The sequence below is a fragment of the Ambystoma mexicanum genome, chromosome 12 (assembly GCF_040938575.1).
Source record: "Ambystoma mexicanum isolate Mex_15411 chromosome 12, UKY_AmexF1_1, whole genome shotgun sequence".
Taxonomy (NCBI): Eukaryota; Metazoa; Chordata; class Amphibia; order Caudata; family Ambystomatidae; genus Ambystoma; species Ambystoma mexicanum.
The window spans coordinates 422,700,160-422,724,799 of NC_090936.1; the positions used below are offsets into that span (position 1 = coordinate 422,700,160).

Here is a 24,640-nt window from a genome sequence, read left to right on the forward strand (position 1 = left end):
AGGCGCTCTCTATATGCTCTACATGTTGATATATGTTTTAAAATCTTGTGCATTAATTTGTGTCTGACCATTTGGTCTGTTTTTAAGCATGCTTTCTGAATAAATATATGTGATTTGCCATTCGCTTCCAGGATCTGACAGAGCCCCTTGGTCCGGGGACTGCAGTTTAAGGACGAAACCTACAAAAGCATCCCTCTAGGTGGATGACATGCTGCCGACACTATCCCATCCAGGCACATCCATTGCGGCATTATGGGTAGAGTTGGACAGCTTTAACAGAGCATTCGGATTCTCGATCAACCCCACGAAGTCTGCAGCACTGGGCATCAACATTCCTAAAGCAACGCTGGACTCTCTGTCGGCCAATCTCCCTATCCCGTGGGCCAGATCCCACCTCAGCTACCTGGGCATCCGATTGCCTAAGCTAGCGGAATGCACGTACAAGCTAAATTCCCCATCTGTTCAGGGATTTGCAGTCGGACATGAGCCGGTGGCAAGACCAGGAGATATCCTGGTTGGGGAGGATCACAGCACTAAAAATGAATTTGGTCCCCAGATTGCTATATCACTGCCAAGCCCTTCCAGTAGCAATCCCTAGAAAAGCCAGGCAGAAACTTCAAGTAAACATGCTGAAATTCATATGGGGTGGAAAGAAGCTGTGAGTGGCCAAGAAAGTACTGCTTAGGAGCCCCGGATCTGGCGGCTTGGGGGCCCCCGCGGTGGAGAGGTACTGGAGACAAACCCTGTTGTCGGAAGCTGGAGGAGGATTAGAGCCGCTACCCACTGGAATCCTTACCACACATCACATGGCCCAAACACCCTCCAAACGCGGGGCCCCTTATGACGACCAGGAACACAGTGGATAGTTGAAAGCAGGCGCCGCAGAAGTGGAACTGCAAGAACACGGTGGGCCCGCTCTGGGACAACCTGGACTTCACCCCAGGGCTAGGGCAAAGGATTTTTTCCGAATGGAAGGCAGGCAGCTTGAAGTCTGTGGCGGACTTCTTCGAGGAAGACACCATACTCACCTTCGAGGACTGTAAAATGAAATTCCAGGTCCCAGAATGCGAGAGATTCCGCTACGCCCAAATCCGGCATTGGCTGTCGCACGACCCGATGAGAGCACAAGGGCACAGAGAACTCACTGCGCTGGAATGGACACTAACAGCAACCCCGCCCAGGGGAAAGATCTCAACCCTGTACAGGTTCTAGACAGGGCACCACCCGACTCCAAGGAACCTTACATGGAACTGTGGGAGAGAGATATGGGCAGAGAATTAGACATGGCCAGCTGGAATCGCATTTGGACAAGAACTCAAATGTGTCAAACAAAGAAGGGGCTACATCACACCAGAAATCCTACGTAAATGCAACCCCACCAAACCGCCACACTGCTCTAGATGTTGTGCGGACACAGGAACATTGTTCAATCTCCTCTAGTCATGCCCGAAGGCGGAAAGGTTTTGGAGGGAGTTCTTGGAACAGATCTGACTCAACACAGGCCTAACGATCCCGTGGGATCCAGGAATCGTCCTGCTGGAGGACACAGGGGGAGGGTCAATTCCCGATGACTGGCAAACTGGCAGATCTCTGCACGCATCTGCTTACTGCAGCCAAAATCTCAATCGCTAGGCTGTGGAAACTCCCAGAGGGTCCAGCGTTCCCCATGTGGTGGGAAAAGTGCTGGGATATTGCAGCTGCCGAGAAAATCACTGCCCTCTGTTTTGGCAACAGAAACAAGTTTTACAGCATTTGGTCCCCATTTTTAGACTATGTACAGAAATTCCCCGGAGTAGCCAGACAGCCACCTTCTCTCCGCTGGTTGACAAAAATGGACTAGACCCCCCCGCCCCCAGACCGTGTTCTACCGCCATCATTGAATGCGGCCCCTGTAATATTGACCTGAGTCTGCTGCAACCCCCTATCTGGCCAGCCCCGGTGAACTACCCGCCCCCCCCACCCCCGGTCCCTGTTCGCCTCGGTTGAGGCTATGTTGATTTTTGTTTATGGTATACCTCAGCATATCCTTCTCTCTTAACAGAATCAATTGTGGTGATTTTGGGGATCAGGTTAGTGTTACACAAGGGTTGTAATGTAAAAAATATTAGTGAAAATGAATTTATTTTATTTTTCCAAAGATTCTGATGTAGACCCTGTTTTTTTTCTGTTTTCTTCTTTTTTTTTTCTTTCCTGCAATTTGTACTCTGGTTGCATTTCCCAAACTGGCACGCAATACATGATGGTAACGTGTATATATATATATATATATATATATATATATATATATATATATACACACACACACATACACCTCATCCGGTGCTATGGGAGAGAATGAGGACAGTATGGCGGGGTAGGGGGTTTGGGTCGAGTACAGGATGGCCTGAGCTTTGGAGAAGTGGGAGGCCAGTGCAGTTCAGAGGGCCTCGAAGGGGAGAGGAGAGGTTGAGACTGCAGTAGGATTGGCAAGTTGCTTGCAGATTTTGAAAAGTTCTGCCGTGTTATTTGAGTTCCCCGAGATGCGGGCTTGGAAATGAGCCCTCTTCTTGGAGAGGATTGTGGGACGATATTGCCAGGCCAGTTTGTCAGAGTATGTGCCCGAGGCTTGCCACTTCCGCTCAGCAGCTTTACAATAAAGCTGCCAGGACGGAATCATACCAAGAGTTGCATCTGGAGGCCGGCTTCATTCAGATGCTAATGATAGAGGCAAGGATGTCCAGAGTGTTGGAGATGGAGGTTAGACAGTACCCAGTCAGTTAAAGAGTCAGAGGTAAGGCAAGGAGGAGGGATGAAGTTAGTGGGGAATGCAGGGACTGGCAGGCTTCATCGGTCGAATGATGGAGAAGGAGACTAGCAGTGCAAGTAGAGGCATTATCAAGCAGTCAGGGAGCTCAAGGTGAGAGGAGAGTGTGGTCAGACCAGGAGAGAGGAGTGGTTGGAGAGCAGATGGTACGTTGAAATGAGAGCATTCAAGGTGTGTCCGGCAGGGTGTGTTGGGCCAGAGGGAGGATTTGTGAGAGAGGAATTCACAGAGGTCACAAAAGTGTATAGATATTAATGTTCAAAGAAGAGAAGTTTGGGGGAGGAGGCAAGAGAGAGGAGGAGAGGTCTGGCCATTCCGAGAGGAAAAGGGGGGTAGATCCAGGGGGCCTGTAGATTGTGGAGAGAGTGAGGGAGAGGATAGGAGAGACAGACATCCTCCAGACGAGGCATTCAAAGGAGCAGTAGGAATGAGTGGAAATTGTGGTGGCTGGAACCCACTCAGGAAAAATCAGGGCCACTCCAACCCCCCAGACTGAGCGGTCCTGCAATTGGATAGGATCTTTTAGCCATCAGGGAGAAGGGTGTCAAAAGCAGTGACACAGCTGGCCTTGATCCATGTCTAAGTGAGCAAGGACATCAAGGTCAAGGTCTTGAAGGGGGAAACTGATGTCAGGAGTATTTGAGAGCAGAGCGAGAGTTGAGGGTAGCCAAGTATAGCTAGTTGTCCCCTTTAAATGTTTTCCGAGAGGGATGGAGGGGTACATGGGCGGGGTACCACCACCAGATGGGCGGAAGAAGGCAGAGGGACCGCAGGTGGGGGTTGGGGGGGTGAAAAGAGATGTTGCATGCCTGTCAAGAAGGAGAAGGTTGGGCTGAGAGCGCAAAGGAGGGAGAGAGACAGCAATGCACAACAGAACTCACCAGGCGGCCTAGTAGGCTAGTAGCCAAATAGAGCAGAGGAACAGCAAATAACAGGGTCCCAGTGTGGGCAACAGCACTAGAGGTACATGAAATGAGGATTCAGACATACAGGACTGACTGAGCACGAAGTCATGCACAGAAAATGACCAAAATTTGAGATCTTTTAGCACAGAAATGTCAGAGGTAATTTCAACTAAAGCACTAAAACACAGCAGAAAGAACAAATTATGCACAGCCCTCGCTTATATCTATCAAAGCCGCACGTCGGACAGCGAGTCGGGGATTCAGGAACCCACAAAACGCATGCAGCCAGAGCTCTGGGGCAGGAATTCACAGCGGAGAAAAGTATGTTAAATAGATGCAATGTCTTAATAAAGAAAAGGTGAGATGGATTGCAAGCACTAGGCTGCTATCTACTTCGGCGCCAGACCACGCGCCCCTCTCCCTTGATTTGAAATCAAATCAGTGGCTTCTCCCAGGGCCAAGTGAAGATGAGGAAGAAGTTACAGAAGTTATGCTGCACCAACCAACGAACTCTGGACAGCTCAAGAGGCCAGACATTTCTCCCACAGTTCCTTATGATCAAACCCTGTTGGCTCTAAAGTTGAGGCATGGCAGGAATGTCAAAACGCCTGCACACCAACTGACTGTAAGGTGCATAAGGCATTTAAGCCAGAGGGGACGGGTGAGCTGGAATATGGGCAGGAAGGCTACGTTGGTAGATGAACTGTCCTTTCCAGTATTATCCAGCTTATTGGACTCTTTGGAGCGTGGATATGAGGCATACAATTATGAGTTAAGAGAGGTGAGGTCTATTCTGAAAGATGAATTCACTGAGGTTATAATTTAATTGAAGTCTTTACCTGTGCAATCGAAGGGAAGGAAAAGGGACCCCCTTCCACAGATCCCACCCTGTCCCCAGTTAAAGGAGCAAAATTTGGTGCCTAATATACGAGTTGCTGCTCCATTACCAGGTGAAAACGATTAAGTAACGGAGGTTCATCAGGATAATAAGGAGGGGAGCTTATTGGCTCCGGAGGTGTGTAACCAGACATGCCCAACGGTGTCTACATTAGGGCCTTCAGTGCCAATGTCTTGGGATGGGGGTCAGTGGGCCGCCCTTGAACAGTAGTATGGCGGAGGTAATCCGTGATCCCCCCCAAACTAGTTAACAGCAAAGAAAATTTAAAAAAACACCCAAACTAGTTAAAAAAAAGCACTAAAGCTACACAGGGTAAAGCAAAAAATTAGCCAAAAATCAAACAATTGTAAAAATGTGGAAAAGCGTTCAAACAAGTTTTTGCAAAATGCGCCAATAAAGGTGGATGAGGTGGTGGGAACCTCGGAAGCATTACCAAAGCATATTCAGGGGAAAATACAGGTACAAAAGGGGTGGGTCCTCAAAGAAAGGAAGCCATACCTAAAACTCCAACTGTACCTAAAGATCAGGAAATGATTACCCGCTACCGCTGCTGAACCCGAGTGATATATCGGTATATCCTAGTCACCTGAGTGTGGAAAGATGTGAAGCCGAACAGGCTTTGGATGTTGGGTCTGCAGGTGGTGAGGTAAGCTGGTCTAGAGTGGGCAAGGGGAAGCGTCATAGTCTCAGGGAACCAAATCCCCTAGAGTGTAGCCCGCTACAAAATGGCATCTACTAATCAAAGGTTGAATGAGGATCAAGTAGGTACCACATTAAAGCACTTTCCTTTGGTCAGATCTATGGAAGAAAAAAGAAAGGCATTAGCAGAACAGGCCCTGATAAAAGAGCAAACAAATTAGATATCGGAGCGAAGGTCACAACCCCAAAGTTATAATAGAGGAGGTGGAGAACCCCACTTAAACAAGAAACAGGGTTATAATGACAAAAGATCAAAAAATGAAGGGAAGTATGATGGAGAGGCACAATGTGTATACCTGGGTCGCTTATTCGATGAATACGAAAATAGCCCTGCAAATCGCCAGCACATTTTGTCTATCTTCGCTGAGGTGCTAAATCTGCGCTTAAAACATTCCAGCGACATTAAGCAGGTATTCATTGTGAATGAAGAAAGTTTGAATCTGGTCAAAATTTGTTTACGCTCAAGAGTGGTCAAAAATGCAATATTGGCTGAGTATGAAGCGCTGCTGATCTTGGGTAATAAGGTATTGGAAGATCTGGATGAGGTGACTGGGGCTGGAAAAGCCCTTCAAAGGGGCAATGGTGACAGCTAATGAACCTAGGCGGAATCTGATAAATAATTTGACTAACAATCGTGGGGGCAAGGTTCCACAAGGAAGTGTGTACTCGCACTGAGGGGGCTAGAGAAACAAATTACGATTGGAGTAGGATTGTGCAATCATTGCACAATGCTTGAGCTGCAAATGACTCTGAAGCATGAATAGCCCCGCTGTTCATATGGTCTTGGAACTCGAGGGGTTCATTAATATAGCAAAAAGTGAGGAGCGGCTTAGTGCCTTCACTATTATGTAGCTCCAGGAAACACTGATGACCACGTTACCCATTATGGATGGGATGGATATGGGATTTTTGCGATTAAGGCTCAAAAAGGGTCGCCTGGACTGCTGTATGGGGTCTTATTAACAGTGGTTAATCACAACCAGGGAATCATGGGGACTCGGATCATAACGGAAAGAAAGGATATGCTAGTCACACTACTTTCCTGGAGGCCGCAGGAAGAAGGCAAGTTCTCTAAATGCCCTTTATTTATCATATACTTTAACCCAGATTGTACAGTTTTTGACGATTTTCTGCCTGACTTTTCATGTTACATGTTGGGAGAAACTCTGGCGGAAGGTGCTTATATTATTGGACTAGGGGATTTTAATTCAGAATGTCTAGACAAGAAGTGGTACCAGCAGCAGAATTGCGGCGGGGGGTGGGGGGGCTGCCACAGAAAAGCTACTTAATGGAAGGAAATGGAGGCCTGGGATTTGGTGCCCCTAAATGGTGTGTTGCAACCAGATATTACCCCAAAATTCACGTGGCATAATGCATCTTGTCGCTCCACCATAGATGTCTTTGTCTCATCAGATTTGTATGCTAGGGGTGGTGCACTGGACGTATGTCATTGTGAATTAAGTGATCATTTGATGATGTACGAGTCCCTGATGATTAACCCGATCACAACAACGGAAACGGGCCCAGTGGTCTTGGTTAATCCAAGGAATCACAGTCTCCGCTGGCAATATCGATTTGCATCTAAATTTAATGGGTTTATGGGAGGTACAGTTCAAAGAAAATCCTGTGTGACTATGTATTCCGATTGAGTTTAACCCAACTGTAAGATCTACTTTGGGTATACTGTGTTCATCGAGGTTGCTGCTAACAGGAATGCATGCAAATGCACATAAGCATGCCTTTCATAGGGAGATTTGGTGCGTAAGAGGGCCGATAGACCATTGAGGCAAAATATGGTCGAGTGCACACAAGAAATTAGAGCAGTGAAAATGGAATATAAAAATTGGATTCGAGGACATAGGTTTCTTATGTCAATTAAAGATGCTGAAGAAATGCTAGCATGTATGTTAGGTAACCGGCCTGACCGACCCGATAATTTTTGGCGACTGATAGGATCAGGTCGGACAGACCAATATTTGCAGGTACAAGCAATATCAGAGTGTACCTGGGTAGAACTTTGGGAGTATGTTTAGAGCAACTGTAGTGCTGACCCCGGCAGAGTATACCAGCACTTGGGAGAGGGTCGATATCCTGGGATATGGCTGACAAAACAGCACTCATCAGAGCCAGTAAAACTTCAAATTCTCCAGGGCCGAATGGGTTAACTGCCATGACCTTGATATCAGATCCAAGGTTATGGGCAGGGATGATCTCGGCTCGGTTTGGGAATGTGTTGCAGTGGAGGCCGATTCTACCATCATGGAGACTGGCAAACGTGGTTGTAATATTCAAGGGAGGGGACAAAGCTTCATCCCTGAATTATAGGCCAATTTCATTGTTGGACTCCTCTTGCAAGATTTTTTTCTAGATTAATACTCTCTGAATTAACAAAATGGGCCATTAACTCAGACAATCTGGACAGCCACCAAGCTGGGTTCAAGAAAGGTGTGGGAACGGGACTAAATAATGTGTTCTCCTTGATGGATTCTCAGGCACAGGACCAAAAGATACCAACATTTTAGCATTCCGAGACATAAGCAAGGCATTTGATGGGTTACTCGGGAGTTCTTATGTGCTAAGTTACACAAATGTGGGTGTCTGATTGCACTAATTGATGTCCGATTGCACCAATTGATATTTTATCAGCCATGCACATACGAAAATTAGGGTCAGAATCGATATGCACGGGTCAAACACTCTGAATTGATACCAGCCGAGATGTACGGCAAGGCTGTGTATTGGCACCTTTTCTGTTCAACTTTTATATGAAAGATATGGTTACCAGTCAAATGGTCGAAAACATTTGGTCGACAGACAATTTGGTCAACACCATTTGGTCGAATTTTTTTATTTTACCCATTTTTGGTTTTTTTTTGGGGGGGTCCCCCCCCCAACCCCCTTTTTTTTCTTTTTTCTTTTTTTCCCCCACACGAAAACCCACAAAACACATATATATATTAAAAAAAAAAATTTCGACCATTTGGCATTCGACCAAATTGCGTCGACCAAATTGCAGTCGACCAAATTGCAGTCGACCAGTTGACTGGACACCGAAAGATATGGGTCTGTGTTGGCAAGATGTTCGAACCAATTCGCTGGCTCTAGGCCAAAGAAAAATGCAATACTTAAACTACACAGATGATATAATCTTATTTGATAGCACACCAATTGGTCTGAATGTGCCTTAGATAGGATTCACAAATACCCGTTAAGTTTGGACCTCAAGTTGAATGTACCCAAATGTAAAGTCTTGATTCTGAATGCTGGAAAAAATAAATGGAAGTCTTTTAAGTGGTCTATAGAAGGCCAAACATTGGAAGTGGTGAAGGAATTTAAAAATCCCTGGGCAGCCCAGTTAACGCGGGTAAATCTCAAATGGAAAGGTTAAATAGACCTAGAGCACCGTTTTTAGCCTCAGCTGCGCAATTAGGCTATTTGACCAGAAATGTGGGCACTCCTCTACACTGCCTATCCTGAAACTATATAAACAAAAGATTGTGCCTAAATAGATTTTTGGGATGGAATTATAAACTGGTCGAAATTGAGGTCCCTCTTGTGGAGAAGAGTGCTTCAATTGCCAAATTTGGTCCCCATGGATAAGGAATGAATTGGGTCCCCTGCTGTTGGGATCTTTGGTGGAATGGAAGGTGCTCCAAACCGATGCACTGGTTTAGCAACCCCCTGGGGCCTCTATGTATAGTAAATTGAGTGAAGAATTGGAAAATGGTACGTGTAAAATGTTAAATTTGTGGCAGAGGAAATGTGAGGCAATGCTGGCAAGGATAGAAACTACGGGTGAGGAATTGTTATGCAATCCTAACAAAGTGAAATTAAAGTTCAACGGTCCGTATGGATGAGAGTCGAGAAACTTTGATGAATTATAGATGTTTCAACAACCGTTTTGTATGGAACAAACAGTTTTAATATCTTAGCTCCATATTTGGTAAAACATCCTTCAAGGGATTTCCGTGCAAAGGATTTGAGACTAAAATAAAATCTTATTCCAACGCTGCAAGTCTTGGGTATGCGAGTGGGTGTAGACCCTGGTCTGAGAATACGTAGTTATTGCAATGGGTGGAAGGGGGGGGGTGCGAAACCCTGAGACATCTATGTGTGGATTGTGTAGCACTAGAAGAAATGTGGAGAGAAAAGAATTAGTGCAGAAGAATGGTGGTACTCGCCATGCAGACCAGCAATGGTCTAGAATTATACATTTAAATGTAATATCATTGAAAATTGCTGTTTTAGAGTTTTTCCAAACTACCCTAAAGGATTCTTAAAGTGATTCTTTTTTTTTCTTCTTATTATTATTCTTATTCTTATTAATGGGATGAATTTTTACAAATTTGAAAAAATTTGAATAATTAGAAAAAAAGAAAATCTTTAGAGTGTTTTTCCTTAATAGAAGAAAGTATGAATCTTAAACACATCTTAGGAAATATATGAATTCTTTATTATGTAGAGTATGCATTATGTGTATTGTGAATTACGTAAATTGTCTTTTGTATTGTGTGGTTTTTCTTTTTCTTATTTGTGTGAGAGTTTGTGATGTACAGCCAAAGCACACAACAAATAAATAAAAGATAAATAAAAAAAATAAATGAGACTCACGACTATGTTTAGTTTTTTTTATTTTACACAAAAATAGAACATAAACCCCAACTAAACCGACTGAATCCCTGCCTAGTCGAGGATCTAAGGGAAAACCTGCTCGCATACACAAAACGAACCCTCACACTAAACAGAAACATTCAAAGTAACACACAAATGTAAGGATACAAAATGACCAGCGTCTTGGAGGACTTCTACTTGTCCTGGGCAGATCTAGCTCTCCTAAAGTCCAAAGGAAAATAAAGTCTAAAAGCCTTAAAAAGTTCTATAGAAATAAAAGTTCACACAAACAAAAATCCACTGGTAACAGTTCCTTCTTGGCTTGATGAAAAGATTCCCTTTCCAAGTTCCACAAAGAAAACAACAGCACCAATGGTATTCATGGATAACCTCTTTCCAGGAAAGAATGTATAAAGTTTAAGACAAAAGTTCCACTTCTGCCTAGCAACACCTTCTTCTTGTAACTTCTGCAGCGTCTTGGCATACAGTTTGTCAGGATGCTTCTTCTTAGGGCTTGCATTCTCTCTAGGAACTCCCCTCTGCCACTAAAACTGAGCAGGCTCCCTTGCCCCACAGTTTGCTTCTACCTTTGCTACATTCAAATAATAAAGATCTGACAAATGTATCGACAACCACAGTTCTACTGCTACTGCGACTTTATATTTTAGGCAACTTCAACAAGACTCTTTGCCCTAAACAGGTTGGCAAGGCACACTTCTCTCATGTATGCTAAGAAAGGGCTGCCTCTTCTCCTTTCCTTTCTGTCTTGCAGCTACCAAAGAAATCGGTCTTAGCTCCGAGACTGCTTCTTCTTAACTTGAACAGTCTCAGCTCTACAGATTTGAATGAGTAACAAGTACCCAGCTCCCTTCCCCTGCTTCATATACACCTTCTCGTCTCCAGTAGTTACCCCAAAGCTGTATTGCCACTCGTCCAGCCTTGGATAACATTGTCACCCTTGTATCAGAGGGCACTGGGTTTACAACAGTTTCAGCATCTTTAAAACTATGGTGTTCAGTTCTTAATTGAGCTGGTTTCACTTTAACAGGGTTTGATCTACTGGCTTGTGTAATACTTGTTCTTCGTTTGACTTGAGCAACTTCTACGACTGCTGCATGAGTAGTCAGTATGTTACAAGGAGTCAGTTTCTCTGAAGAAATTAAATTAGGTACACGCAATGTCGTTTTGAGAATGGACTACCACTTTAAAGACGTGCATTCCCTCTTTGGGAAATGCGCACAACCTCTTTTGATGTTAAAGGAGCTTGTAACATTATAGGAAAGTCAACTTCTACTTCATAAGAGTTACCAGAAAAATTCTCCTCCTGCAGTACACCACCCCCAGGCTTGGGATCAGAAATTGTCTGCCCTCTCCTGTCCACCTGAGAGGAGACATTACGCAGGGTTTCAGTGGGGGGTCCGTAGGATTCTCCACACAGGTCTAAGAGGCGGAAGGAGGTCCCAGCAGGGGTCAGGGAGCCTAGGGTCAGTTCAGAGCAGGCGGGAAGCACAGAGTCAGGAAGGCTAGTAGGGATTTATCTTCTGCCCTCTCCTTGCTGAACCTTACACCATCTCTAAGAGACCTCCCAAGAGTCCTGCAGAACATAAAGGACTGGTTTATTGTTGGGGTATTGGACCTGGAAAGCCCACAATTAGCCAAAGAGGAGCAGAAGGAGTTTTTTTTTTTTTTTTACATACTGGAAGGAGGAATGAGGTAACTCCTAAGACTTTGGAACAGTGACGGATGAGACTTGAAAGTCTGAACACCCATTCTGACATTGGGAAAGCTATCAAGAGATATTTGAGGAAAAAGGCAATTCTATATTTTGTTATTTCTTTGGGGAAGATCCTATTTATATTTACATTGGCTCACCCCTGTACCCAGTCCCCAATAAAATTTCCCCAATAAAATTTCGATCACAGACAAGCGGGTTTTGTTGAAAATGTAGACTGCAGTTTAAACCTCTTAATCCTCAACCTGCTAAAAGCAAAGACCATTCATGAAAATCAAAAATTGTTTATCGCCTCAATAGATATGGCGGCAGCCTTTGACAGAGTAGACCGTCAAATTCTCTAGTCCAAATTGAAAGAAAAAGGCGGTCCATTAGACCTAATAGAAGCCATTAAATCTCTCCATACAAATACATCGATGCGAGTCAGATTGGACCAAAAGGGAAACTTAACGCAGGCAATAACAACAACCTGTGGGCTAAAACAGGGTTGCCCCCTAGCGTCTATACTCTATAACTTCTATATTTTAGAAGTAAAGGACTGCTTGGAACCACCAAGAGCATGCTCGCCTAAAATAAGAGAAATGAAAATTGGTCATCTCTTATATGCTGACGATCTTATAGTGATGGATAAAACAGAAATGGGTCTACAAAAAAAACTAGACGCTCTGAATATACATCTAAAAGAAATTGAACAAAAAAAAAATCAATCCTGAAAAAACAGTGGTAATGATAATTAAAAAAGCAGGTCCTGCAAGTAAAAAACCTTTTAGATGGCACATAGAGAATGACCTGATAACAACAGTTAAAAACACAAAATACCTGGGAGCAATTGTAAGTGCCAATTGGAGTGACCAACCGTGGATTGAACATTTGCAGAGGAAAATGGACCAATTAACATCACAGGCATTAATATTGAAAAGAAAGTTCTGTAAATTCTCCATGCGCCCGATTGTGGAATTCTACAATGCAAAGGTCATCCCCACTGTGACATATGCTGGCGAAACGGCCCTGAGAATCCCTTGGGAAACATGGGATAAACTTGACGCCAGATTTTGGCGAAAATTGCTGAACATTCCGACATGTGTTCCGATAGGTATCATTCGACATGAGTTATGATTGCATTCAATGCAAGCCCGAATCATCTGGAAAACACTGGCCACATACAGAAAAATATCTTTAGAAAGCTGTCCACCTCAATACCAAATACTGAACAAGGAAGCAGGAAAAATGCCCTTTTGGCCACTGGATGAATGGAAAGCGAAATGTAACGATCTGCTGCAAAATCTAAAAGTCACGACGGAAGCCCTTCTGAAACATCCAAAGAGGGTAAAAATACTTTTATTTTCAATCGATTGGGCAGAAACAGAGCGTGCGAGAGTAGCGTCGAACCATCACACCTTATCAAACAAGATGACTAGATGTCCACTGACATTGCCTGGATACCTAGAAAAAAAGCGCAAATCGGAATCATAGAGATCTAATAATGCGCTTCCGTCTGAACATTTTAAGAACAAAGATCAATCTGTTCAGATACGGACTGGTAAAGGAAAAATTATGCAGATTATGCAAAAAAGAAGAATCGTCTCAACACCTAATGTTGTTCTGCCCTGAACTCAGATCCTAAAGGGGTTGTTTACTTATACCAACATTGCCTCCATCATGTGATCTGGACGCCAACTTATGGTGGTCAGCTTTATATGACGATCCAAGTAAAAAAAACTGTTAAAGGTCTGGGTATTTTCCTAGAATCAATGCTAAAGAGATTGGAAGAGAATTAAGATTATTATCAACAAGGAGAACTAAAAAAAAAAAAAAAAAAAAAATAGCCAAACCTCGACTTAAGTACAAAGAGAGAAGACTTGGGAGAGGTCTGGCTTGTGCATGGGGAGGAGGGAAAAATTTGTACATAAGCAAAAGCTTGTATTTTTGTATGCTGAAAGCTTTAATAAAAAAAAAAAAAAAAAAAAAAAAAAAATTGTTCACCTTTAAGCATCTGGTCTTGGTGTACTTCTTGGTCCCATTTGCTCGCCACCTCAGAAGATTCTACATCTTTGTGGTAAGCACTTGCCATTTTTGTCATTCTTGTTTTGGCCTGTGATCTTGGAATCCATTTTCCCCTCTCCACATGTACCTCGCCCCCCCCACACTCCCAGACCCTCCTCTCCTCATTCCCCCCGCTTGCCCATTTGGGTTCCAATTGGTCCGTGATCTTTGCACATGACCGGAACAGCTTCACTTCAGAGGCCCTCCTAGGGCAGTCGGTGAAGGGCTAAAGGCTAAGGGCATTTCCCTAGGGCAACTCCATTGCCCGTTAGCCTTGGGCACCCTAGCCAGGCCGCTAAAGCGGTTTGCAGCGACGTCATGGTAAGAGGTGACTATTAAGCTGAATAGCCAGTGCTGTAGGTGACACTAGATACTGTATTGTAACTAACTGAACTATAGTGTTACCACGTTTTTAACTCTTGCTGCGCCCCTCGCTTTTCACCTCTGGGTTGAACTGATCTGCACTGTAGCCACTGTATTCAATTTAGCTGTATCCAAGTCGAGCCACTGCATAATAATCTAGCTGCACTTTGAATTTTGCATCAGCGTTAGTTTAGCTGCACTTAGTAATCCCAATATGTAGAATTGCCTGCACTTGAACTTTGCCATTGTATTCAATTTAGCCGCATTTATGGGTATAACCACCATTTGCAGTATATGCTCAGTTTTGAATAAAAGGCTCAGTTTTAAATGTAGCTGCATTTTTTATTATAGCCACTGAATAGAATTTAGCTTCATCCGAATATAGCCACTGTTTTGAATTTAGCTGCATGTTTTAGTCTAGGCTCAGCTATTTATTGGGCATTTATAATGTGCCTAAACACAATTTGAATTTAGCTCCATTTTGGAGTATATTTATTTATATAGCACACCTGACCCGGAGGCATCTGGGTGCAGATTTACAGGCTACAATTGTTGTAGCAGATTATGACATCAACATAACACTGTTACAATAACGAAGATACAGTTATAATACATCAACATAGCACAGCTACTATAAGGGAGATACAAAAGGTTTCCTACTTATGCCATTGTGCTGATAATAAGAAACATCATCATGCTGTACTTGATCCGCGCAACGCCACAGAATGAGCGCTCACAAGTTTGTGTTTAACAGAATCATTATCGTTCCTCTGCAAATAGCCAAGTTTTCAATTTTTTGCGGAAGGTCCAGAAGGCTGGCTCGACTCTTAGGTGGTAAGGCAGGGCATTCCAGAGTTTGGCAGGTAGGACTGGGAAACTCTTACCCCCTGATTTTCTAGTTTGTATCTAGGTATCGTTAGTTGGTTGACCTGTAGGGCTCTAGTAGGTCTGTTGGAAAGGTTCACTGTAAACTTACTGTTTAGATATTTTAGGAGCTTTATTTGCCAGGCACTTATGGGTTAGTGATAGTGATATAATATTTTGAAGGCAATTCTATCCTTCACTGGTAGCCAGTGGGCTTTTTGACTGGCAGAAGTAATGTCATTAGCTCTAGGGATGTTAAGTGTCATTCTTAGTGCGTTGTTCTGTAACACTTGAAGTTTGTTTAGGTTGCGGCTATTGGTCTCAATATATAGGGCATTGCAATAGTCCAATCTTGATAATATGAGGGCTCTGGCCAAGATAATGCAGTTTTCAGGAGAGAGGAACAGCCTGTATAGCCACTGTTCTGAATTTAGCTGCATTTTTTAGTAAAGCCACTGTATACAATATAGCTGCATTTTTTTGTATAGGCTAATTTTTTAAAATTTAGCTGCATTTTTTATTATAGCCACTAATAGTTAAGCTGCACCTTTGGGTAGTCGCCATTTTGAATTTAGCTGCATTTTTTAGTGTAGCCTCAGCTTTGAATTTAACTCCCTTGTTTACTAAAGCCACTGTATTGAATTTAGCTGGATTTTCTTGGTATAGTGACTGTATAGAAGTTAGCTGCATCTTTGAGGATAGCCACTGTTTACAACATAGATGAATTGTTATTATAGCCACGCTTTTTTAATGTGTCTGCATTTCTGAGTGCAGCCTCCGCTTTGAATTTAGCTGTACGTTTGTATATAGCCACTGCATTGAATTTAGTGGTGCTTTAAATTTTTGCCACTGCGTTACTTCTACTGACCTGCTGAATGTAGCCACTGCACGCTCGAATCCCAACATTGGGTAACCTAGTTGCTTCTGAACTGCATTGAACCTAGCTACATTGTGAGTGTAGCCACTGTTTAATTCAAGATGAGTTTCTTCAACCTAGCTTCCTTGAGTGCAACTCCCGGACCAGAGGGGCACTTTGTGCACCAGACATATGGCCAACCCCTCAGCCCACCCTCTTCCCCTGCACCCTCACATAGAGCGCTGGGGGGGAGCAGACCTCCCCTCAAACACCTCCCTCTAAACTTACCATATTGCCCTCTCCCACCCTCGTGCCCACCGTACCCTGTACTAACCCCACCCTCATCCTCCTCCCTAGCCCTCTCAACACTCCCCAGGAAATCAGCAACTGGGCATCATCTCAGAGCTCACATCCTTCCCATCTCCATTCATCTACAACCCCTCTAAGCAAACCCTCTTACCGCCCTGCACCATCGCTGCCCCCCCTTCAGTCCTCTGAATCCACTCCCGCAATTCACCCACACAGTTTCCCTCAGCTACCTTCACCTCTCCAGACACCCCCTGCCCTCGAGGAACAGCACATCTCGAGCACTCTTTTCATACCCTCAAAGAGTACTGAGAGCTTCCTCCTCACACCATAACAGACTCTCTGCCTTCCCCATCATATACTCAACTTCTCCCTCCCTCCTCTCTTCCCCTTTCTCCACCCTCCCTGTTCTTCACAGTACACCACCTGTGGGTTCTCCATCAGGGGATCTTCTCCCGTTCCATCCCTCACCCCCCTTACTGGCCCTCTGTCTCTCACCTCTCCGGGGGCTAAAAATCTGAGCCTCCATCCTACTCCCTTGCATCCGCATTAACGCCAGATCAGTCGCCAACAACATTTATGACCTTATTTCCTATGAAAGCCCAGACATGCTTTTCATCAGAGAAACATGGTTCTTCAATAACCTCCGACCCATCGCACACAAGGCATTCCCCCAAGGCTACACATCTCTCACAAGAGAACTAACAGTTAAAGCGGGATCGACATCCCCCAAAAATTACACCTTTCCAGCTCACACTCCAAGGAACAAGCCTGCAACGCAGATTGTGAATCCCTCCTAGTGACATTTCTTATCAACCCCTATCTTACTCATCTACAGACCTCCTGGCTACAACAGACACTTTGCTAATGCTCTAAAGGACTCCCTTGCAGCCATCCTGGTCACACACCCCTCCCTCACCATGCTAGGAGATCTCAACGTATGGTTCGATGCCCTGCACATCCCCATAACATGACCACTCCTGGACAACCTGGAAGCACCCAACATGACTCAGCAGATATCAGATGCCACACACTCTGTAGGACATACCCTAGATGCAATTTTCAGTTCCTCCCACCTTTCGCCATGCACCCCCCCGCCCGACCTTTAATTTGGGCGGACCTATGCCCATCAGATCCATGTCTACAAGGCAGAAATCCGCAAGGCCAAAAACTCCTACTGGAACAGAATCTCTAACCCCAGTGATAGCAGCAAGGAACTCTAAGATCATCTCAGCATTCAAGGCCTCCCTTTGCACTCTTCCTCCCCAGCCCCATCTCCCCAGCATTCTGCGATGCCATCTCAGACAATTTCGACATTTTGTTAGAAAGAAGCTGCATCATCAGTGTGAAACTAGCAGCACTCCTAATAATAATAACCCTCAGGTATCTGAGCGCTGCTTATTATTACCCACGGTGTGTGGTGCTCATTTATCGACCTCGGAAGGATGAAAGGCTCAGTTTGACCCCACTGGGATTTGAACCTGCGTTAGCAGGCTCTGCACGGATGTCAAAGCGAGTGCTCTACTCGCTGTGCCACTTGACCGGCTTACCCCGATCACCTGCGCCCCTCCTGACACCTCTATTCCTCCCACACCATCTTCTCTTTTTTTCAACCCGAATTTCTTACGCGACTTGCTAGAAGCCGCCCATCTGGATTCCCGAGAGATCCATGCCCTCCTGCCCTCCTCAAAGAAATCTTTACCTCTGTAGAGAAGCAGATGGACACGTTATCCCTAGCTCCCGCCCCCTCACCTCCATCATACTGGAACAGCAGGAGAAGAGCCCTATATGGGATACCAAGTATCGTCCCAATACCACATCGAGTATATGAGAGACAATATGCACTCAGGCAACCATTTTGAGTGTACCCTCGCACTGAGAGGGTGGAAGGATGTCTGCACACACCATTGGACATCATGGAGTGATAAATGAAATCTGACGAGGGGACGTAGGAAGATGCAGTGAAACAATGTAAAAATACTCAAGAACAAAAGATGTAACTGAAGTAACAGCCGAAACAGGTACTTAAAAATGAAGAAATCATACATACAAAGAAGATAAAGCACCCTGCTGACTAAAAAGTGTATATACGCAGAAACGCGAAGAAGATGAGACATATAGAAGCTTGCTGTAGAGGAAAATGTAACGTGGCTGAGACAGCCATAATGGAAAGATGGACGGCAGACTCGTATTAAAACCAATCAAGCTCCAGAGACAGACCAGGGCTGCAGAGTCTGGAGACGTTGGAAAAACAGCTTTGTGTGAGAAATAAAGAGGATTCTATTTGGCCTAGGATCAAGGATGCTATATCAAGGAATAATTGCAAGGCACAAGGGGAGTCAAAAAGATAAGCCATGTATGAAAGGCATGTCTCTTAGATTAAAGGAAAGAAGAAAACTTCTGCAAGAGCCAAGTATTGGACAAATAGAAATGTGCGAAGTCTATACATGGTGGAATGAGTAAGTCGCCAGAGGCCAAGAGGAGCAAATACACCCAGTATAACTCAAATTGCAGTAAAAGGTCGAAGTTGACACATTTGCAGGCTCCTCAAACGTGATTCAAAAGTAGAAGACAGGGGCTATTTATTAAGCATCAGATGAAGACAGTGGTGTACCTACACTCCCTTAAAGGTCCCAGAACAGAGAACAGGCTGCAAGGTCAACTACAAAACAAGAAACCTTGGCTTGGGGCCGGACCGATGAGACAATGGACCAATTGGGAAAGTGGGAAGTAGTCTGACATTGCTCTAAGCACCTGAGGTTCAGTCTGTGTACGTGCTGCTGACGAGCCGAACGTCCAAGGTTGGGATAGCATGCCAACCAACCAGAGGGTCTATGAAGCAAGATGCTATACAATGTTGCATAGGCCAACCCACTGCCAGTTTTCTGTTATAATCAGTATTACACGTATTTAGAGGTGGTTTGAGGCGTGCCTGACACATAAGGGGGCAGACAATGGTGTAATTAACACTTGTGTATTATAGATAGATACGTTCTCTTCCCTTAGCGAATACCTCCCTTCAATAGGTGTCATGGTTTTCCACGGAGGATGGTGTAAAAATACAAGGTAGGCAGATTGGGGTAAACACAAAGTTTATTACAGGCCAACCCCGGACCCTAGCAGGTAATTTCTCCAAGCATCCACAACAGAACCTGGAACCTTGGACGTACACAAAGAGCCTCAGACTACGTCCAAGGTTCCAATGCATTCCAATACATACATTATAACACTTCTCCCCCTCTTAGCAAACACAAATAATTTAGCAGAACCCCACGGTGGCCCTCTGTAGCCAACTGCACTCACCCACTTGCATAAACTATGCACCCCATCCTCACACACACACACACAACTAACCCAAGGACAGTTCAATGCTTGGGACCACCCAACACGTAATCCTTAAACTTAACGGGAAGCCTTATTTTCCTAATGGGGTAACCCCCACCGAAAGGCACGCTTGTGGAAGGCACCGCCTCTCCACTCTCAGGCCGCACCTCATCTCCACTCAAGCACAATCTGGCCCTCACTTCTCTCCGCCTCTATCTGTCCATCACTCAACCTCACCGCCTCCATGCATCCTCTCACCCCCGTAAACAGGGGTATCAGGCATTTCCCAAGTCTTCCAAACTACTAGGCCTCACCTCCATCTCTCTCCTTATCACAACAACCCGCCTCTTGTTCCACCTGGAGCCATCATCCAACTTCACATATCCACTGCCTACCTTTACCACAGGTCGGGGATCCATATACACACTGCCCCCCTTGGGCACATATCTGGGATTCTTAATCTGTACATGATCACCCAGAGACACAGAAAGGGGCTTCCTTCCCACACTTGCCTGATTGACCTTTTCCTGCTTTGACAAGCTCTCGCCAGCACCCTCTACATGGCCACCTCAGTATGCACTCCTCCACCCAAAGCAACAACTCAACTTGGATCCTGGCTTCCAGCCCCTCATCAGCTCAAAAGGTGAATATCCCGTAACCAATGAAGGAATATACCCATAGGCCGTGAGAGCCTCCGACAAAACATCCCTCCAACATAAACCGTTCGACAAGGCCAACTGCATGGCGCCCTTCACGAACCTATTCATCCTCTCCACCAACCGGTTAGCAGCAGGGTTATACAATGCAGTTCTGTGATGGCGTATCCCCAGGTTTCTCATGAACTCCTGCATACACATGGAAACAATGCACACCATTGTCGGTCACAATCCCTACTGGTACACCTTCCCTATCGAACACCATACTATGGAATGCCACCACCTATTCCGCAGTTGCACTCTCCAATGCAGTTGCTTCCACCCATCTCAAGGTGTAATCCAGTAGGACCACTAAGAACCTAAGGCCATTTCCCAACGTATCCATCGGTCCCTTGATGTCGACGCTACTTTTGACCACACCTCTCGAGGCACTTCCACTGGCCATATCGGTTGCACCCTGGGTGCCTTACTTTTGTCGCTAACAGCACACGCAACGCATTCTTTTATAACCTCCTCCACATTGCTGTCCATTCCTAGCCACCAGTACGACTCCCTCAACCTCCTTTTTGTCAATGATCTGCCCAAATGCCCCCTAAGGGCCAGCTTTACCAACCTGCATCTTAAATTTAGTGGTGGTACCAACCTTCACCCCATGGGACCTCCGATAACTCACTCCATACATGCCCGTACCCTTTGTCCAAATCCTTGTCAATACCTCCCGCTACTCTGCACCTAAGCCCTTCCTTAATTTTTACCAAAGTAGCATCTGCAGCACATTCTTTGTCCCACTCCTCTTTGTCAATTACTGGAAACATGCGTGCCACCCTGGTACACTCATCCCAATCTTCTTGTCCATCCTTCTCTTCGTTCACTGGGCTGGGTAAACGTGACAGTCAGCAACAGCATTCCTGTTTCCTGGAATATACTCCACCTTGAACTTGTATTCCTGCATGTCAATCATCCACTTAGAAATTCTAGGGGAAGCATTGGAAAAACCCTTGATGGTCAAAACATAAATAAGGGGTTTATGATCTGTTCGTAAAACATACGGAACACCCCACAAAACATTCTGAAATGCCTAGAAGCCCATACTGCGGCGAAAGCTTCCCACTCAATCACTGCATACCTCCTTTTTGGCATCCCTCAACACTCTCGAGGCAAATGTATGAGATGATAGCCACCATTGTACCATTGTTCAAGCACCGCCCCTATGCCCACTTCACTAGCATCTACGGCCAACACAGTTTTGTTCCTAGGCAAAAGCTTCCCCAAGGATGGGGCATGGTCTACACAATCTTTTAACTTCTCAAACTCCTCTTCACAACTCTCTGTCCACACAAAACGAACACTCTTCTTCAATAGTGCCCTAATATTTTCCGTCTTCTCGGCATAAGAGGCAATAAACCCGCCATAATATTCAGTCATTCCCATGAAAGACCTGAGCTGCTCCTTGTTAACCGGGGTAGGTGCATCCTTCATCACTTTCACTAGGCCTTCCTTAGGATGTATACCCTTTTCGTCCAAAGTGTGTCCCAGGTAAGTTACACTCGGGACTCCTACATGACACTTGGCCCACTACACTGTCAAACCACTCTCCTTCAAGATCTCCATCACCCTCAAAACCCTATTATCATGCCCTCTATGGTATTTTCCCCACACTAAGATATCATCTTAGTGTGGGGAAAATAAGAGGCAATAAACCCGCCATAATATTCAGTCATTCCCATGAAAGACCTGAGCTGCTCCTTGTTAACCGGGGTAGGTGCATCCTTCATCACTTTCACTAGGCCTTCCTTAGGATGTATACCCTTTTCGTCCAAAGTGTGTCCCAGGTAAGTTACACTCGGGACTCCTACATGACACTTGGCCCACTACACTGTCAAACCACTCTCCTTCAAGATCTCCATCACCCTCAAAACCCTATTATCATGCCCTCTATGGTATTTTCCCCACACTAAGATATCATCTTGAAAATACTCCACACCAGATATGCCCCCAAACAGTTTTTGCATTAATCTTTGAAAAACCGCCGAGGCCAGGCCGAAAGGCATCCTACAGAAACGATATGCGCCGAATGGCGTAACAAACTATGTCAACGGCCGTGAGTCCTCGTGCAGCTCTATTTGGCGATGTGCTGACGATAAGTCAAAGGTGCCAACAATTCATTTATATTGGGTAAAGGGTGTCTGTCCACCCATATGTTGGCATTCAAGTCCCTTAAATCCACACACATCCTCATGCCTCCATCCGCCTTATGGGCTAACACTAAAGGCGCCAACCATTCTGAGCTCTATCTCTTCAATGATCCCAGATGCTTGGAGCTTGCCTAGTTCATCCTTTAACCCCTCTCAGGCCAATACGGGTCCCCTTCTTACCTTGTGCACACTCGGTACTGCACCTTTATGGAGTACAATTTTATGTGAGAACCCCTTCAGCTTGCCCAACTCTTGAGAATATGGTAGGGAAAGCCTCCCTGAGATATTCAGCCATTACTGCCCCTTCACTCAACATGTCCTCTCCGGTTCCAACACGTAGTATGGGCACGGGCTTCCCTGGGCGTACCTCAATTTCAAGGGCCGCCTGCTCCTCCCAACCTATCACAGCATCACCTTTAGGTGCAACATATAATTTCCCTCGGGTGGTGCGCCCTTCAAATTCAACTCTTGCCCATTCATAACCCAACACCTTAATGGGCACGCGACCATACGCGCAGGGATTAATGTCAGATGGTAGAAGGGTGAACACATCTTTATGGTAACTCGCCTCTTACAATTCTGGGGAAATCATAGTGTAGGGGGACCCTGTGTCCACCATCATTTGCATCTACACGACGTTCACTGATATCATAGCCCACGGCCCTTTCTTTTTCTGTGCTGCACTCACACTCAACAACACCCCTTTGTGGGACCTCTCACACAATGGACCATGAGCTTCATCGCCCACATAACCCACAACAGTTTCGGAGCCTCCATCCATTTCCATCATCTTGACAGTTTGTCTGTTCTCAGTGATGCTTCTGCACTCAGGAAAAATGCCCCCTTCCTTTACACTTCCTACAATCAGCATTTGTGGGTGAGCATTTTCTTGCCCCCGTGGCATGCCCCCGCCAACTGCATCTCTGGCATGTTTCTCTTTGGCAAACATCCCTTTGTTGTCCTTGACTCTTCCCTTGTAACCTGCAGGTCCTCTCTTCGTCACCATGGCATGCACTGTCTCACTCCGATCTGTCATTTCCAGAACGCTTCTTTTGGACTCCTCAGTGGCCCTTGCTATCTCAATTACCTTGTCCAGAGGAGGATCTTTTTCGATCCAAAGCCTTTTCCTCACGCTGGAGTCACTGGTCATCGTTATCTGGTCACGGATATATTCATCCAACAAGCCCATGAATTTGCAAGATGAAATGTGCATCTGCAATGCAGTTATATAGACATTGATTCCCTTGCCTACAACTTGAGCCCAGGAAAAGAAGTGATATCTTTCCAGCACTACGTTTGCTCGCTTTCCAAATCTCGTTTCCAGTTTTTTGAGAGCCGTCGCATATGCCCTCACCACACCTTCACTACCTTCCCCATCTCCCAGCACACGCACATCTTCACCAGGAAGGTGTCTGTATACTCTGACCCTCTGTCCCCAGTCAGTTCAGTAGTGCTGCTTCCTTGTCGTCAGTGTACTCGGTGCTCCCTGCTGCCCTCAGGTAGACTTTGAGCGTGTCCACCCAGAGGTCCCAAGTAATGGGAGGTTCTCCCAGACTGTGGAGGAAGGTGGAGGTGGTCGGGCGTTGTTTTGCTGCATTCTGGACATGCCTTTTGACACCCTTCACCTTAAGAGTGTGTGTCTCTTTTGTGACCCGCCAAAACGGGGAAGCCGCACACGTGGCTAAACACGGGGTTTGCCCAAATCCTTGACGCCAATGTTAAGATGCGAGGTAGGCAGATTGGGGTAAACACTAAGTTTATTACAGGCAAACCCCGGACCCCAGCAGGTAACTTCTCCAACCGACCACAACAGAACCTGGAACCTTGGACGTAGATAAACATCCTCAGACTACGTCCAAGTTACATTGGGGTATAAAACCTCTGTATAATTGTGTGTGTGGACTAAAGCCTGAAATTCACCAGATTGCTCTATTTTATTCTATGTTAATAAAGCAGTACTTTGCCATATTCCTTTAGTCTGTCCAGTTATTTGGGTCTGAGATCTTTATTGAGTAATTCCATCTAGCACAAAAGACGCTTGAAGGTGCTAGAGCACACCATCATTAACTCATCACTCACCGCAGGCATATTCCCAGCAGCATTCATGACATCACACACCAAACCTATCCTCCCAAAACTCTCCCTTCACCCCTTCTTCCAGCCCACTACAGACCCATTCCTAACACCTGCTTCATAGCCAAACTTACTCACCCAACGGCCTACTCTCAGCTCTGCCTCTTCACTGAATCCAAGCACCTCCTCGACCCCACCCAGTCCGACTTCAGACCCCTCTGTGGAACTGAATCGTCCCTAGTCTTCATCTGGGAGGGCCTCAAAAACACAGCAGAGGCAGATGGCTGTGCCGCACTTATACTCCTCGACCTC

The 24,640-nt window shown here is 45.4% G+C and overlaps 1 protein-coding gene across 2 annotated transcripts in view; it reads right to left on the minus strand.

The window, feature by feature from the left end:
* Positions 1-24,640, minus strand: part of WASHC1 (WASH complex subunit 1) — an 820,361-nt gene that overhangs the window by 779,993 nt on the left and 15,728 nt on the right. Inside the window, exon 1 of one of the 2 annotated variants that reach the window (XM_069628574.1) lies at positions 1,029-1,144. The exons of the other annotated variant lie outside the window; for it this stretch is intronic. Within the exon in view, the coding sequence (XP_069484675.1) occupies positions 1,029-1,098 (70 nt within the window). The 5' untranslated portion in view covers positions 1,099-1,144. Of the gene's footprint in view, positions 1-1,028; positions 1,145-24,640 lie in introns of those variants that run through there. 2 annotated transcript variants of the gene reach the window in all.